At 43.0% G+C, this 11,807-nt stretch overlaps 1 protein-coding gene across 1 annotated transcript; it reads right to left on the bottom strand.

Moving 5' to 3' along the window:
• Window positions 1-9,656: 9,656 nt before the first annotated feature.
• Window positions 9,657-11,443, bottom strand: LOC123414381. The gene is made up of 2 exons (XM_045106654.1): window positions 10,201-11,443; window positions 9,657-10,015 (listed from the first exon to the last, which is right to left on the bottom strand). The coding sequence occupies exons 1-2, from the start codon at window positions 11,324-11,326 to the stop codon at window positions 9,921-9,923; spliced, it is 1,221 nt and encodes a 406-aa protein (XP_044962589.1). The 5' UTR covers window positions 11,327-11,443; the 3' UTR covers window positions 9,657-9,920.
• Window positions 11,444-11,807: the final 364 nt, after the last annotated feature.

Here is an 11,807-nt window from a genome sequence, read left to right as displayed (position 1 = left end):
TTTCTTTTCTTAGGGTGCCCCATCTACTCTTACTATTTTCCGTTTCACAAAACAGTCCTTGAAAAGCTAAAATATCAACCGATATGCAACTCAATTGAGATAGTTTCTTTCTTTTAGCTGTCAAAATGGAATAGAATAGAGCCATCTCAGGATGTACAGAAACCTGTTACTAAGATCGATAAAAAAAGTTTATCCTCTGACTCCCCCCTTCTGAAAATTTCATTTCATGTCGCGTAATTTGTTAGGAACACATGCCAAAGGGGGTTAAACGAGGAATTTTTGGATGATTTTACCCATCGCCTACCAGATCCCGCGCGTCGACACGCACTTCAAATTCACATGCATGCAATGACCTACCGCATCCCGCGCATGTTACCTTATATCCATATCTTTGTATGTCGCTCTAGTTAACCCGTGTAGGCCATCGCTCATTCCAAAACGAAAAGGATCCTTTAAAGCTTACTAATTCGTCACGATGCGTGTTGCCACCCGGTATATTTTTATGATACAGTGGTAGAAATTTTCATAAATACAGAATCACAAAACATGTTGATTAAATTTGTCCACCACTAACGAATACATCGTTTCTTTTTTTTTCACAAATACGCAAAGCTTGTGTATTGTTCATTGATAGGTAGAAAGAGTATGTACACACAAGGTTGGCACACGAGTGCAACAACCTGAGAAGAACAAGAGGAGATGCTTATCCCCAAGACAGAAAAAAAAAACATGAAGCTAGTTCAGGGCATCCACAATGTAGTGTTTTGCTGCCTCTAAAGACCGCCTCTAAGACTTTAAAGCAGGCACCATACACTGCACATCCAGCCTCTAAGCTAAAAAATGTTGGAGTCGCCTCCATGCTAAGAGGCTGCCTCCAAGCTTCTTCTTTGATTTAAATAATATAGTGGTTCTACTTGTCATTTCCGTGGCCCCGGAGCTCATCTAGGTGAGTTTATGAGAGAAAGAAATATATTATATTACATCTGGGGTAAATGCTTAGAGGCTGCAGCATCTTTATACATTGTGGTGTTTTGAGCAAAGTTTAGAGGCAAGCATGTGAGTCCCGCATTAGAGGCACGACTGTTAGACTTAAACACAAGCTGTGCACGGAATGTGCATGTGATAAGTAGGAATAGGAATCCATGTATGAGTTTGTCGACTGATGGATATACACGTATTCGAGTAGGACAAGAGCTGGTATCCGAGTAGTGCTTTAATTGCTAGCTTGTCCTATTTATATGTGTGTAACCTGCCTATGATGAGTTCAGATCAATACAAAGTGATTAACGGAAGCGACACGATTCCCGTGGCAATCATCTCGACGCCCTGTTTCTCGCGTTGCTTTGACCGGATAGTTTCGATCAGCAAGAGCTCATATAGTATACGTGCACGTCCAGCAGGAATTGCTCTCATACGTGCGTCGGCTAGCTAGCTTAAGGAATCCATCCTCCAGGGAGCTAGCTTGCTTGGTACGTGTGACTGCAAAACCAATACGCTAGGCCAAAAGTACAGGTTGACGAATCGCGACGTATATATACAACGAATCTCGGCGTAATGTATCTCATCCAGTTCATCAGCGAGCTTCGTTCGTCATCGTCGTTCGTCGTCGGTCATTGCCTCTCGTCGGAAAGTACTCGGCGTTAGGTATGGGCCATCAATGGTATCTAGAGCAAGGTTGATCTTCTAGTAACGGGAGATCATGTCAGACGAGGAGAAGGACAAGAAGCTGGCGGAGTACACCGGTGTGGCTAAAGTATTTGCGGCTCCGACGAGTTCGTCGTACCCATGATTTGAACGTGAGAACTTCGGGGTCTGAAAGGCCCTGATGGAGTGTGGTCTGCGCGCCAACGTGTTGTGGGATGCAGTTGATCCAGGAGGCGCCGCTTTCAAGAAGGAGGGAGCTGAGCATCGGAAGGATCGACAGGTGAAGTCGGCGATTTATTCGGTGATTCCGATGGATGTCTTTCAACACGTGATTGCCAAAGAAACAGCGAAGGAGGTGTGGGATACCTTGAAGCTCATGTTTGAGGGACAGAACCATGTCAAACAAGCCAATCTTCAAACTCTCTTAAAGAACTATGAGACTTTGGTCATGGATGACAATGAGTCCGTGGACGCGTTCGCTTCACGGGTTGCTACTCTCGTCAATCGGATCCGCGCACTTAGAGAAAACCTCACGGAGGCCTCGGTAGTCCATCGGTTCTTGCGCGAGGCTCCTCCTTGGTACCTGGAAACTGTCACGACGATCGAGCAGTGCGTCGATCTCGCGACCCTGTCCATTGATGATCTCGTCGGACGCTACAAGGCTCACGGCGAGCGTATGCGGTACAGTCTCGGGGACGGGAGCAACGATGAGCTTGTCATGCTCACACGGGCTCAGTGGCAGGCGCTGGACTCAACGAGAGAAGGTGAGGGCTCTAGCAGTTACGCTTGCCAAGATCGTGTGCCAAACGAACAAAGTCAGAAGGACGCCGGTGATGGCGTTCCGAAGAAGAAGAAGAAGCTTGACAAGCGCAAGATCAAGTGTCAAAATTGTGGCATCATGGGGCACTTCAAGTGGAAGTGCAAGAATCCCCAAAGAAGAAGGCGTTCATGGCCCAGCAAGGATATGAAGGTGACATGATGTTGATGTGTGAACTCGAGAATGAGGAGGATCCAATTCTTCAAGTGTCGGCTAAAGAAATTGCCGCACTCCGTGAAGGAAAAGTTTGCTCTCAAGATCATGGTTTGGAAACCGGTATCGATGCTACGTTACAAAATACAGCTATACAAAGGATAAGATCAAGCCTAACTGATCCGCATATTACATCTCAACAGAAAACAAACGCACGCGTTAATATCCCTATACATATATTTCATCAGTATCGAGATGATATTTTGAACCTAGCTTGTTGCAAATAGAATCTTAACGTATATCTATAAGAATAGTCGAATACACCATCAGTAACTTAAACGAACATCCTTTAATCAGTACCTCCGTCTGTTATGAGTTCATGGGTAATAGCAGTAAACGGGAATATTTAGTCTACTCACATAATTCAAAGGCTTACAGATTCCTGTTTTTACCCTATAACCCATCGCGAAACGCACCTGCAAAATTAATTGTTAGTTAACTTGTCAAAGGGATTGTATTTGAGGATTCCTAAAATATTTTAGGCTTTTTAGCAACCACAAAGATCTCACTTAATAGTTAATACTGATAATGTCACCTCATTGTCCTTGTTTGAAAATCTCCAGATTTCATGGCTATTAAAATTCCAATTGTTAATGTTTAGTGAAACCCAGAGAGAATACTAAAAGTGGTATATTTGCATGACATTTCTCAAATAATGGATGTAGTGGTAACCTATTTTTACTTGCTTGTTGGATAGAATTATTTATCGAATTAATTAGTTAATCTATTATTATTCATAGATATCATATCATCTATGTTTCGCTTTCATGTCACAAGAACTGATGGGATTCTGGCAAATTTGCGAACAAAAGATTTTTTGCTAAATGTTTCTCAGGCTCTGCTACTGGTGTTCACTCACTTTGCTGACAAACATGTAGTAGTACAAACAGGAAATTTCAGATTGTCCATTTTTATTTTGAATGGTAGCTTCAATCATCAAGAATTCTGATTGCCATCTTCAGATTGCCCACCAGGCTTAAGTACAGCGTGTATCTAAGCCATATGGTTATATGCACGTCTTAGGATATATTTTTCAATTCTGCAGGTCTGATGTAAATTACATCACAAGTACTTAGCTTCTTGCTTACCCTCCAGTCCTGACTATATAGGATAATTTTGTACTTGATCTATCTTTTACTTTGTTTTATTAAAAAGTAAATATAGTTTAATGAACCATTTTATTTTTTATTTGGTTGGCACTACTGAGATATCTGCTTTCTTGCATATGCGAGCATTTGATATCGTGAGATCGTAAGATCAATATTACGGACTATTTATGTGTTAGTATTCTGGGGTTCCTTGCTAGCTAATACCCATATATTACATATTTATCGCTCTTTGATAGTTACAAGGGTTATTGACATGAAATGGTCTCGTATGCTTCATATAATATACACACTGTAAGTTCTTTGTTTATATGCCTATGGTTTTTGCCACCTTGGAACCATACGTGTGTGCACGTACGATGGAGCTATGTAGAAATAGTTGTTTCAACAATGGTAAGGTACAACTGCGCAGCAATTCGCGGCTTTCCTTCTAGTTACTAGGATCCCAATATCACATTTGCTGCAACATGCCCATAATCAGCTCATTTGTATGGGGCAAAAACCTGATAACACTATCACTATGCAAGGTTCTGAAGGAGCTAATAGCTAGAACATAGATCAAATAATGGTTGTAAACTAACAACACATAAGATATCGAATAGGATTTGCCCAGAAAACATTTGAAAACAAAAATATGTACACTAAAATGAAATAAAATGCATAAGAGGAATAAGAATCAATCTGTTGCTTTTGTTTTGTGAAACATTGTCATACCTGCATGTGTTTTTTTCTATCTAAAAAAAACGGATTGCTATCCTACTACTGCGAAAACCGAAAAATGTTTATCTGGTAGAACATATTAGTAAGAAGGAAAAGTATTAAAATCAACCGGATGATTTCTCTCCCTCGCAAGCCGCTTTCTCCGTGCGACACGTACCTGTGGGTAGACCACATCTTTCCCCTCCATGCGACCAACCTTATCTCTTTCGCGTGACAGACGCCCTCCTCAGCTCGTTCTTTCTTCCTCGCATTTCCCCTTCCCAATTTATTTCTTCGACGCTCTGCCTCATGCCATGGTTGCGCCTTCTTCTCTCTTCCTGCCCTCTCCCTCCGGATCCCACGAAGGTGTGTTACTGTTGCAAAGTGGCACCGCAGCGCTGCAGCGACGAACGCGGTGACGGCAAGCTTTTTGCTGAGAAGAGCACGCCATCGGGGTTCGCAACAACCATGGTGCTCCAACCCACCTCGCCGCAGCAGTCGCCATTCACTGCATCGTCGTTGTTGCGCGCTGCAGCTCCAGTGAAGCATTACCTGAGCTGTGACAGGCCGTCGGTGCTGCGTTGCAGCACCGCCATGTTCGCGCTCCATTGAAGCATCGTTGGAGCTCGCCGGTGCTGCGTTGGAGCCCCCGTCATGCATGAGTTCGTGCTTCAATGGCGCATCATTGGTGCTGCATTGGAACACCGCCACGCTGGCATGACACTGCAATGGAGCATCATCGTAGATGCAACGGGTCACTGCTGAGCACCGTTGCGCCGGTGTGGCGGAGCATCGCCGGAGCTGCGGCTGACACAGCCCCCTAGTAAGAATATGTTTCTTTGCGAGGGTGTTAGCTCACATGCATCAAGAAAGTAACTACTCTCTGTCTCTCTCCCTCCCTCCTCCCCTTAGGTTAAACCTCAGTAAGTCAAAGCCCATCGTTAAATTAAGTATTGATTAAGCCTTTAGATTAAATTAATTCCAGCAAACTTTTTCCAATATGCTAATGATCTGAGCCACATATATATGTTAAGAAATGTCCTATTCAAGAAAATCCTCAAGAGGATAAGCTTACGTAGTACCAACCAAAGGCATGAGTTTGCCAATAGGCAAGCATTTCACATAGTGAAATAAACCTAACAAGGACAAGACCAAGTCATCAACCCCATACCAGCCGAAGGGGTGCGTATGTGTACCTCACCTTAAGAGGTCATCAATCGAGTTGTTTAGAACGATAAACATGAATGAGAGAATGTCATGTGTAATTCTAGCAAAAATATGTAGATTAAATCCCATGCTGCCAACCCCCCCCCCCCCCTCCCCCCACACACACACGCACACACGCAACAGGCAACACGCACACACACCATGTGCGTTTCAAGTACTTTCGGTCCTTACTCCTCCTACTAATACGTGTTGACCATTTTTCTACTTTTATAATTACTCCCCTAAAAATTAACATTGACATCATTAAAAAGTCTAGAAGTCGCTTGGTGCGTTTCGATTGCTAGCCGTGAGCTATTCTATGAGCGACACATGTGTCTACTTTTTTATCTAATTAATTTAATTTAGGATATTTTTTAACGTAGTTCACTTTCAGTTTTGTAGTGCTTTTATATCATTAAAAAATAGCACACTATAATGTGTAAGGTATTGCCTTGCTAAATAAATCAGTGTACATTTGCAACACATGTGCCCAGCTTTTTCTCTGGTTCTGATTTTTTTCACAGTTTATCCCTAATTTTGTAGTGTGTTTAGACCACTGAAAAAAGCATCATATAGCTTTCTAAGCAGTGCCACAGTGAATAAATTAATGTGTAATGTTTTGCAAATTGGTTTATACTAGACTAGATGTTTCTTATGGACTTCGAAAACTGTGCAGTCCCACCCAATCAAAAGCTACTAAGCTAGGAGCCACCAGGTGCGTTTCAAGTGCTTTGGGTCCTTACTCCTCCAACTGGCACATGTTGATCATTTTTCCTCAACTTTCGTGAAAAATAATTAGACCCCTAAAAATTAACGTTGAAACCATTAAAAAGTCTAGAAGTCGCTTGGTGCATTTCGATTGCTAGCAATGAGCTATTCTATGAGCGACACATCTGTCCACTTTTTTCTCTAATTTAATTTTGGATTTTTTAACGTAGTCCACTTTGCAGTTTTGTAGTGCATTTAGATCTTTACAAAATAGCATGCTATAATATGTAGAGTATTGCCTCGCTAAATAAATCAGTGTACATTAGTGACATGTGTGTCTACCTTTTCCTTTGGTTTGGTATTTTTCACCCAGTTTATTCCTGATTTTGTAGTGTGTTCAGACCACTGAAAATACGTTCTTATAGCTTTCTGAGCAGTGCCTCACTAAATAAATCAATGTGTAATGTTTTGCAATCACGTATTTTAGAGATGGCATTATTTTGCAATAACGCACTAATTTTTTTCAAATTGGTTTATACTAGACAAGATGTTTCTCATGGACTCCAGAAACTGCACAGGTCCCACCCTATCGCTTCATCCTCACGCACCGATCTGGTGTAATAGTGTCTTCTTCTCTTCTTCCTTCTCTCGGTGAGGACCACCCTTCCCTATGTATCAAACACATCGAATCCCCATTGGTTGCCGAACGACGCCCCGCCTCTTTCCATGGCTGCAAAACACCGCATGCCCCGACTTTGCCCACTCCACCGCGGGGAGCCTACGGCCGCCAACGTGGATTTCCAGGGATGGGCTACATAGCATCATGGCATCCTCACATCCGTTCTCACCATCACGCTCTCTGTGTCAATGCATCTCCCCCTATCCACGGGATTCAACAGCACAAACTCAGCAACCACGTCGTTCTTCACTACCCGGCACAACTCCGTCGACCGTCGCCGATTTTGCCTACCTCGTCAACCTTAATTACCTCGGTCATCTCCGAGACTCCCCGGTTGCAACGCCTTGCCTCGACCGTTTCCACCTTGCCGACCGCCTCCACTACATTCGCCAACCTAATTACCTCGGTCGTCTCCTAGACCCCCAACCGCAGCGCCTTGCCTCGACCACTTCCACCTTGCGGACCGCCTCCGCTACATCGTGGCGATCACGACCCCGATTTCAACTCCGGTAACCTCTTCCCGCCTATTCGACCAAATGCAATTTTCTTTCTCGCTGTGACATGTGACTCTACTTCCTATGTGTTTTGTGAAAGTATTGTTTGGTCAGTTTCAGAGACTGCAATTTTTCAAATTTTGTAGGACATACATTTAAATACAATGCTTTTGCAAGGAAGAAGGCATGCACACATGTCGAATTTGATGCTTATCACTTGTGGACTGAGTACTGATAGTTTATAGTTAGCATACAAAGGTTGCTTGGCTAACATAATAGTTTTATCATCGAAAATGGTTATCAAATATTGCACCAATGAATGTCCATGAGCAAACTTTCTTAATAGTGCTTGCGGTATTAGAAGATTGTGTGGTAATTATATTTGATTAATGCTTCGATCTATTCAAAAGATCTGCATTTGTGTGTTTGATTGGTAATAGCAGATTTTGCTCAAGATATAAAGAACTAAAAAAATTATATTTTGTGAACACCTATTTTTATGGCCATCTCATGTTTATCTCTTTCTAAGATCAAGTACGAGTATGAGGCGTGGTTATTCATTTATGTGCACATTTAGGATACTATTTGAGTAAGTTGAGGATTTCAGTCTACATATGAGCTCACACCTTCTACAAAGTGAAGACTCAGATATATCAGGCTAATGGTTTTGCTTCTGTTCGATGTTTATCAATTTTTAATATTAAGTACAAGTATGAGATGAGGATATTCATCTATGTGCACACTTAGGCTACTATTTGAGAAAGTTGAAGATTTCAATCTACATATTACACCTCCTACAAACTGAACACACAAATAAATGCGGCTAATAGTTTTGCTTCTATTGTCTGTTTGTAGCTCTAACTAAATAAACATGTATTTTTTATTAGCTTATATATGCCGTGCTAGCAATTTACCTCCGAGTTAACATCCGAGTAAATAATGTAATCGACCTAGCAATTTGTACTTTTTTCGACAGTTTGTAATCTTCTCACACTACTTGGTAAAACTGAATAACAACAAATACACACGAGGAACCAACAAATTAAGTTGCAATTTAGCCAACAATAGACTCATACATGGGTGCGGCATGGCGCCATTCCTTCCGCCTGGTAGTCCTACTCATTTGTGCAAAATTTGAGTCAACAACAGATGTATCATCCATCTAAACATTGACCAATAGTATAAATAGGGCACACCAGCAATAGTGGAGAACCACTAGACTGAGCCAAGAAGCTAGGAGAGGAACAGGCGTACCGTAAGTCACAACATGCAAACAAGCTTCAGTAGCCCTTAAACTAAGAGAACATAGGATATGGGAGTTAACCGAATAGGATCTGGTCTTATCAGATTTATAGAGGGGGTAATTTATAAAACAAAGTAAGAAATGGCGGCATCTGTTCTTGCCAGATTGAGGTTTTTGAACATGGTCCCTTCTACGTCTGCTTTTCACATAAGATGTAAGAAGGTAATATAGGTTCCGCAGAAGCCCATGCAAGATACTCCTGCAAGAACGAATGGGTATTCAGTAGAGGCATTCTTTATGCTTCCATGATGATTACATATATTTTGTTCATATATATTGTCTACAGCATTTCAGGGTAGCAAACTTTCTCGCTCTAAAAGACCGAATTTCTCTTCGACACATATATCCTTTATGCAAAACAAATAAGAGGGCAAAAAAAGTGATCAATCAACAACAGCTTAAACTTAAACCATTGAACATACTAGTATATATTCATCGTGTTCACGAAGCAGCCTACTCCGTTATTGATTAAATTGCGCTGGAAAGACATCGACATCAGTAGACAAGTTGGCTATCAGTTGTAATGGTATCATAGCTCGGAGGCTCATTAGTACTTCCTCCGTTCCTAAATAATTGTATTTGGAGAGAACTAGTCTAGTTTTCTCCAACTACAATTATTTTGATACAAAGGGAGAACATTACTGTGTGATCCATTCACAAGAGTATGCAGCTGCTAGCACTATTTAAAATTTTAAATATGCTACTTTGTGTGGAGAGAAATGTATAATTATGCATAAAACTTTCAGCCAATTTGTTTTACATAAAAGACAACTTTCCCCAGCTTAAATGGAATCAGGGTTTGAACATTGAACAACAAAAACATCCATAGCATGGCTAACAAAAATAGAGAATTAACAAGACATGATAACACAAGTCTAGCATCACCCATCAAACTCACACCAGTATCCCATCTAATTAACTTTGAAAACCAACGAAAGACAAGCACCAAAACAGCAAACTGAATTTCAATGCTTGAGACTTTTGCTTCCTCGTTGCTATGTCAAGCTTCACTTGATGCTTCAGCCACAATTCCAGACGCCAACTCTTCAATCTAAACTTCTTCAATGCTTGAGACTTCTGCTTCCTCATTGCCATGCCCAGGTTCTTCATCACTTGATGCTTCAGCCAGAACACCACCAGCCGCCGCTGAAGAAAGAAACAATCATGGAAGAACAAGCAGTCAGTATGCTGAGAAAGCATCATAGTGTCTGCTGATTACACATTCACTATTTTTATTTGTGCCACCTGCGACTGAAATATATTACAAGTAATTAACATCTATTCCCAAATCACAACTATATATAAAAAAAGATGTTAATTAAGGTACATACCTGGAGGATGGTAGAAGCTGACGTAGGGAAAGAGGGTCCATCTGACATGTGGATGTTGATCCAGCTTGCTTGAGAGCATCTTCAAGCTTAGTGACTTGAGATCAATTTCGTAGGTGCCGAGACTTGTGGTTACAAAAATGATGTCAGTACCCTCGACGGAGCCAACCAACTCTGGTGATACTGTGAAATCACTAGCGGGAAGAATAGTCTGGAGGTCGATGTCTCTCGGTTGTGTCCAGGACACACCTCCATCGGGATCCACCTCCCTCCACCAGATGGAGAGGCAGAAAAAGAAGAGGTGTGCAATCCCCAGCCTGCCGTCTTCCCCCACCATGAGGATAGGACTGTTGCTGGCATCCTCCATCTCTTCCGGATGATGAATCTCTGACAGACAAGAGGTTCCAAAGTTGTATTCGAGAATACTGCAATCTTCAACATCCTGGTCCCGGAACAGGAGGAAATAGAGCGCGTCTCCTGCGAGTACACTAGGCGTGCAGAAACAGATTTCATCTTCATCCTCAAACATACCAATGTCGGTGACGGCCGGAGAGCTCCAACTAGCCGTCTCCGATGAGTAGACGGACGCCGTAGCAACCTGCTCTTCCTGGTGAAGGATGACGAAAACAACGCGGACTGGACCCGATTGGCAGTCACCGTGGCGGCAGTTGTCCGCAGCACAGAGCACCGAGGCAGACCAGCTTCCCGTTGCCGACATTTCGTTTTCGAGGCTGCCAAACACCGTTTGTCTGCCCGTGATGGGGTCCCAGACGACCAGCCTTGCCATATTCGCATCCTCATCCAAGTACCGAAGGAGGACCCGGCCGTGGCGACAATCTTCCACGGAATAGTGGTGCTGGGGGTCGAGGTCACGCGCGAGGAAATCCGTGGTAGGCCATAATTCGGCGCAGGGTTCCGGCCAGTTTTGGAAGAAGCCAAGCATGGGAGGTGTTTGGTGGAAGTCGCCGTAGCGGCGACGGAAGCCGTCGCCGGCGAGGAGGCCGCGCCATGGCTTGCAGACGAGGGAGGAGCGGAGAAGATTACCAGGCTCGTCCTTAGGGAGGCGGATGAGGATCTCCTCCACGAGCTCCTCCATCTCGCCAAGCTCCCGCACAAGCACCGCCGCCATCGTCGCTTGTGTTGTGCCTGCGGCCGCCGAATTGGGTGCTAGGGTTTGGAGTCGGGAGAGGACGAGTAGGACTGAGGGGAAATTTCAGACTATCTGTCTGCCGCCCCACCTACTCTTTTTCTTTTCTTAGGGTGCCCCATCTACTCTTACTATTTTCCGTTTCACAAAACAGTCCTTGAAAAGCTAAAATATCAACCGATATGCAACTCAATTGAGATAGTTTCTTTCTTTTAGCTGTCAAAATGGAATAGAATAGAGCCATCTCAGGATGTACAGAAACCTGTTACTAAGATCGATAAAAAAAGTTTATCCTCTGACTCCCCCCTTCTGAAAATTTCATTTCATGTCGCGTAATTTGTTAGGAACACATGCCAAAGGGGGTTAAACGAGGAATTTTTGGATGATTTTACCCATCGCCTACCAGATCCCGCGCGTCGACACGCACTTCAAATTCACATGCATGCAATGACCTACCGCATCC

This window comes from Hordeum vulgare, chromosome 1H (assembly GCF_904849725.1).
Source record: "Hordeum vulgare subsp. vulgare chromosome 1H, MorexV3_pseudomolecules_assembly, whole genome shotgun sequence".
Lineage (NCBI taxonomy): Eukaryota > Viridiplantae > Streptophyta > Magnoliopsida > Poales > Poaceae > Hordeum > Hordeum vulgare.
Note: the sequence above shows the minus strand (reverse complement) of the source record. Positions and strands in the feature narration are given on the sequence as shown.

Excerpts from the sequence above, each read along its gene's own strand:
- LOC123414381 (XM_045106654.1), bottom strand. The coding sequence starts at position 11,326 with ATGGCGGCGGTGCTTGTGCGGGAGCTTGGCGAGATGGAGGAGCTCGTG. Across the intron at positions 10,016-10,200 it reads CAGCTTCTACCATCCTCCAG|CGGCGGCTGGTGGTGTTCTG; the intron begins GTATGTACCTTA and ends TTCTTTCTTCAG.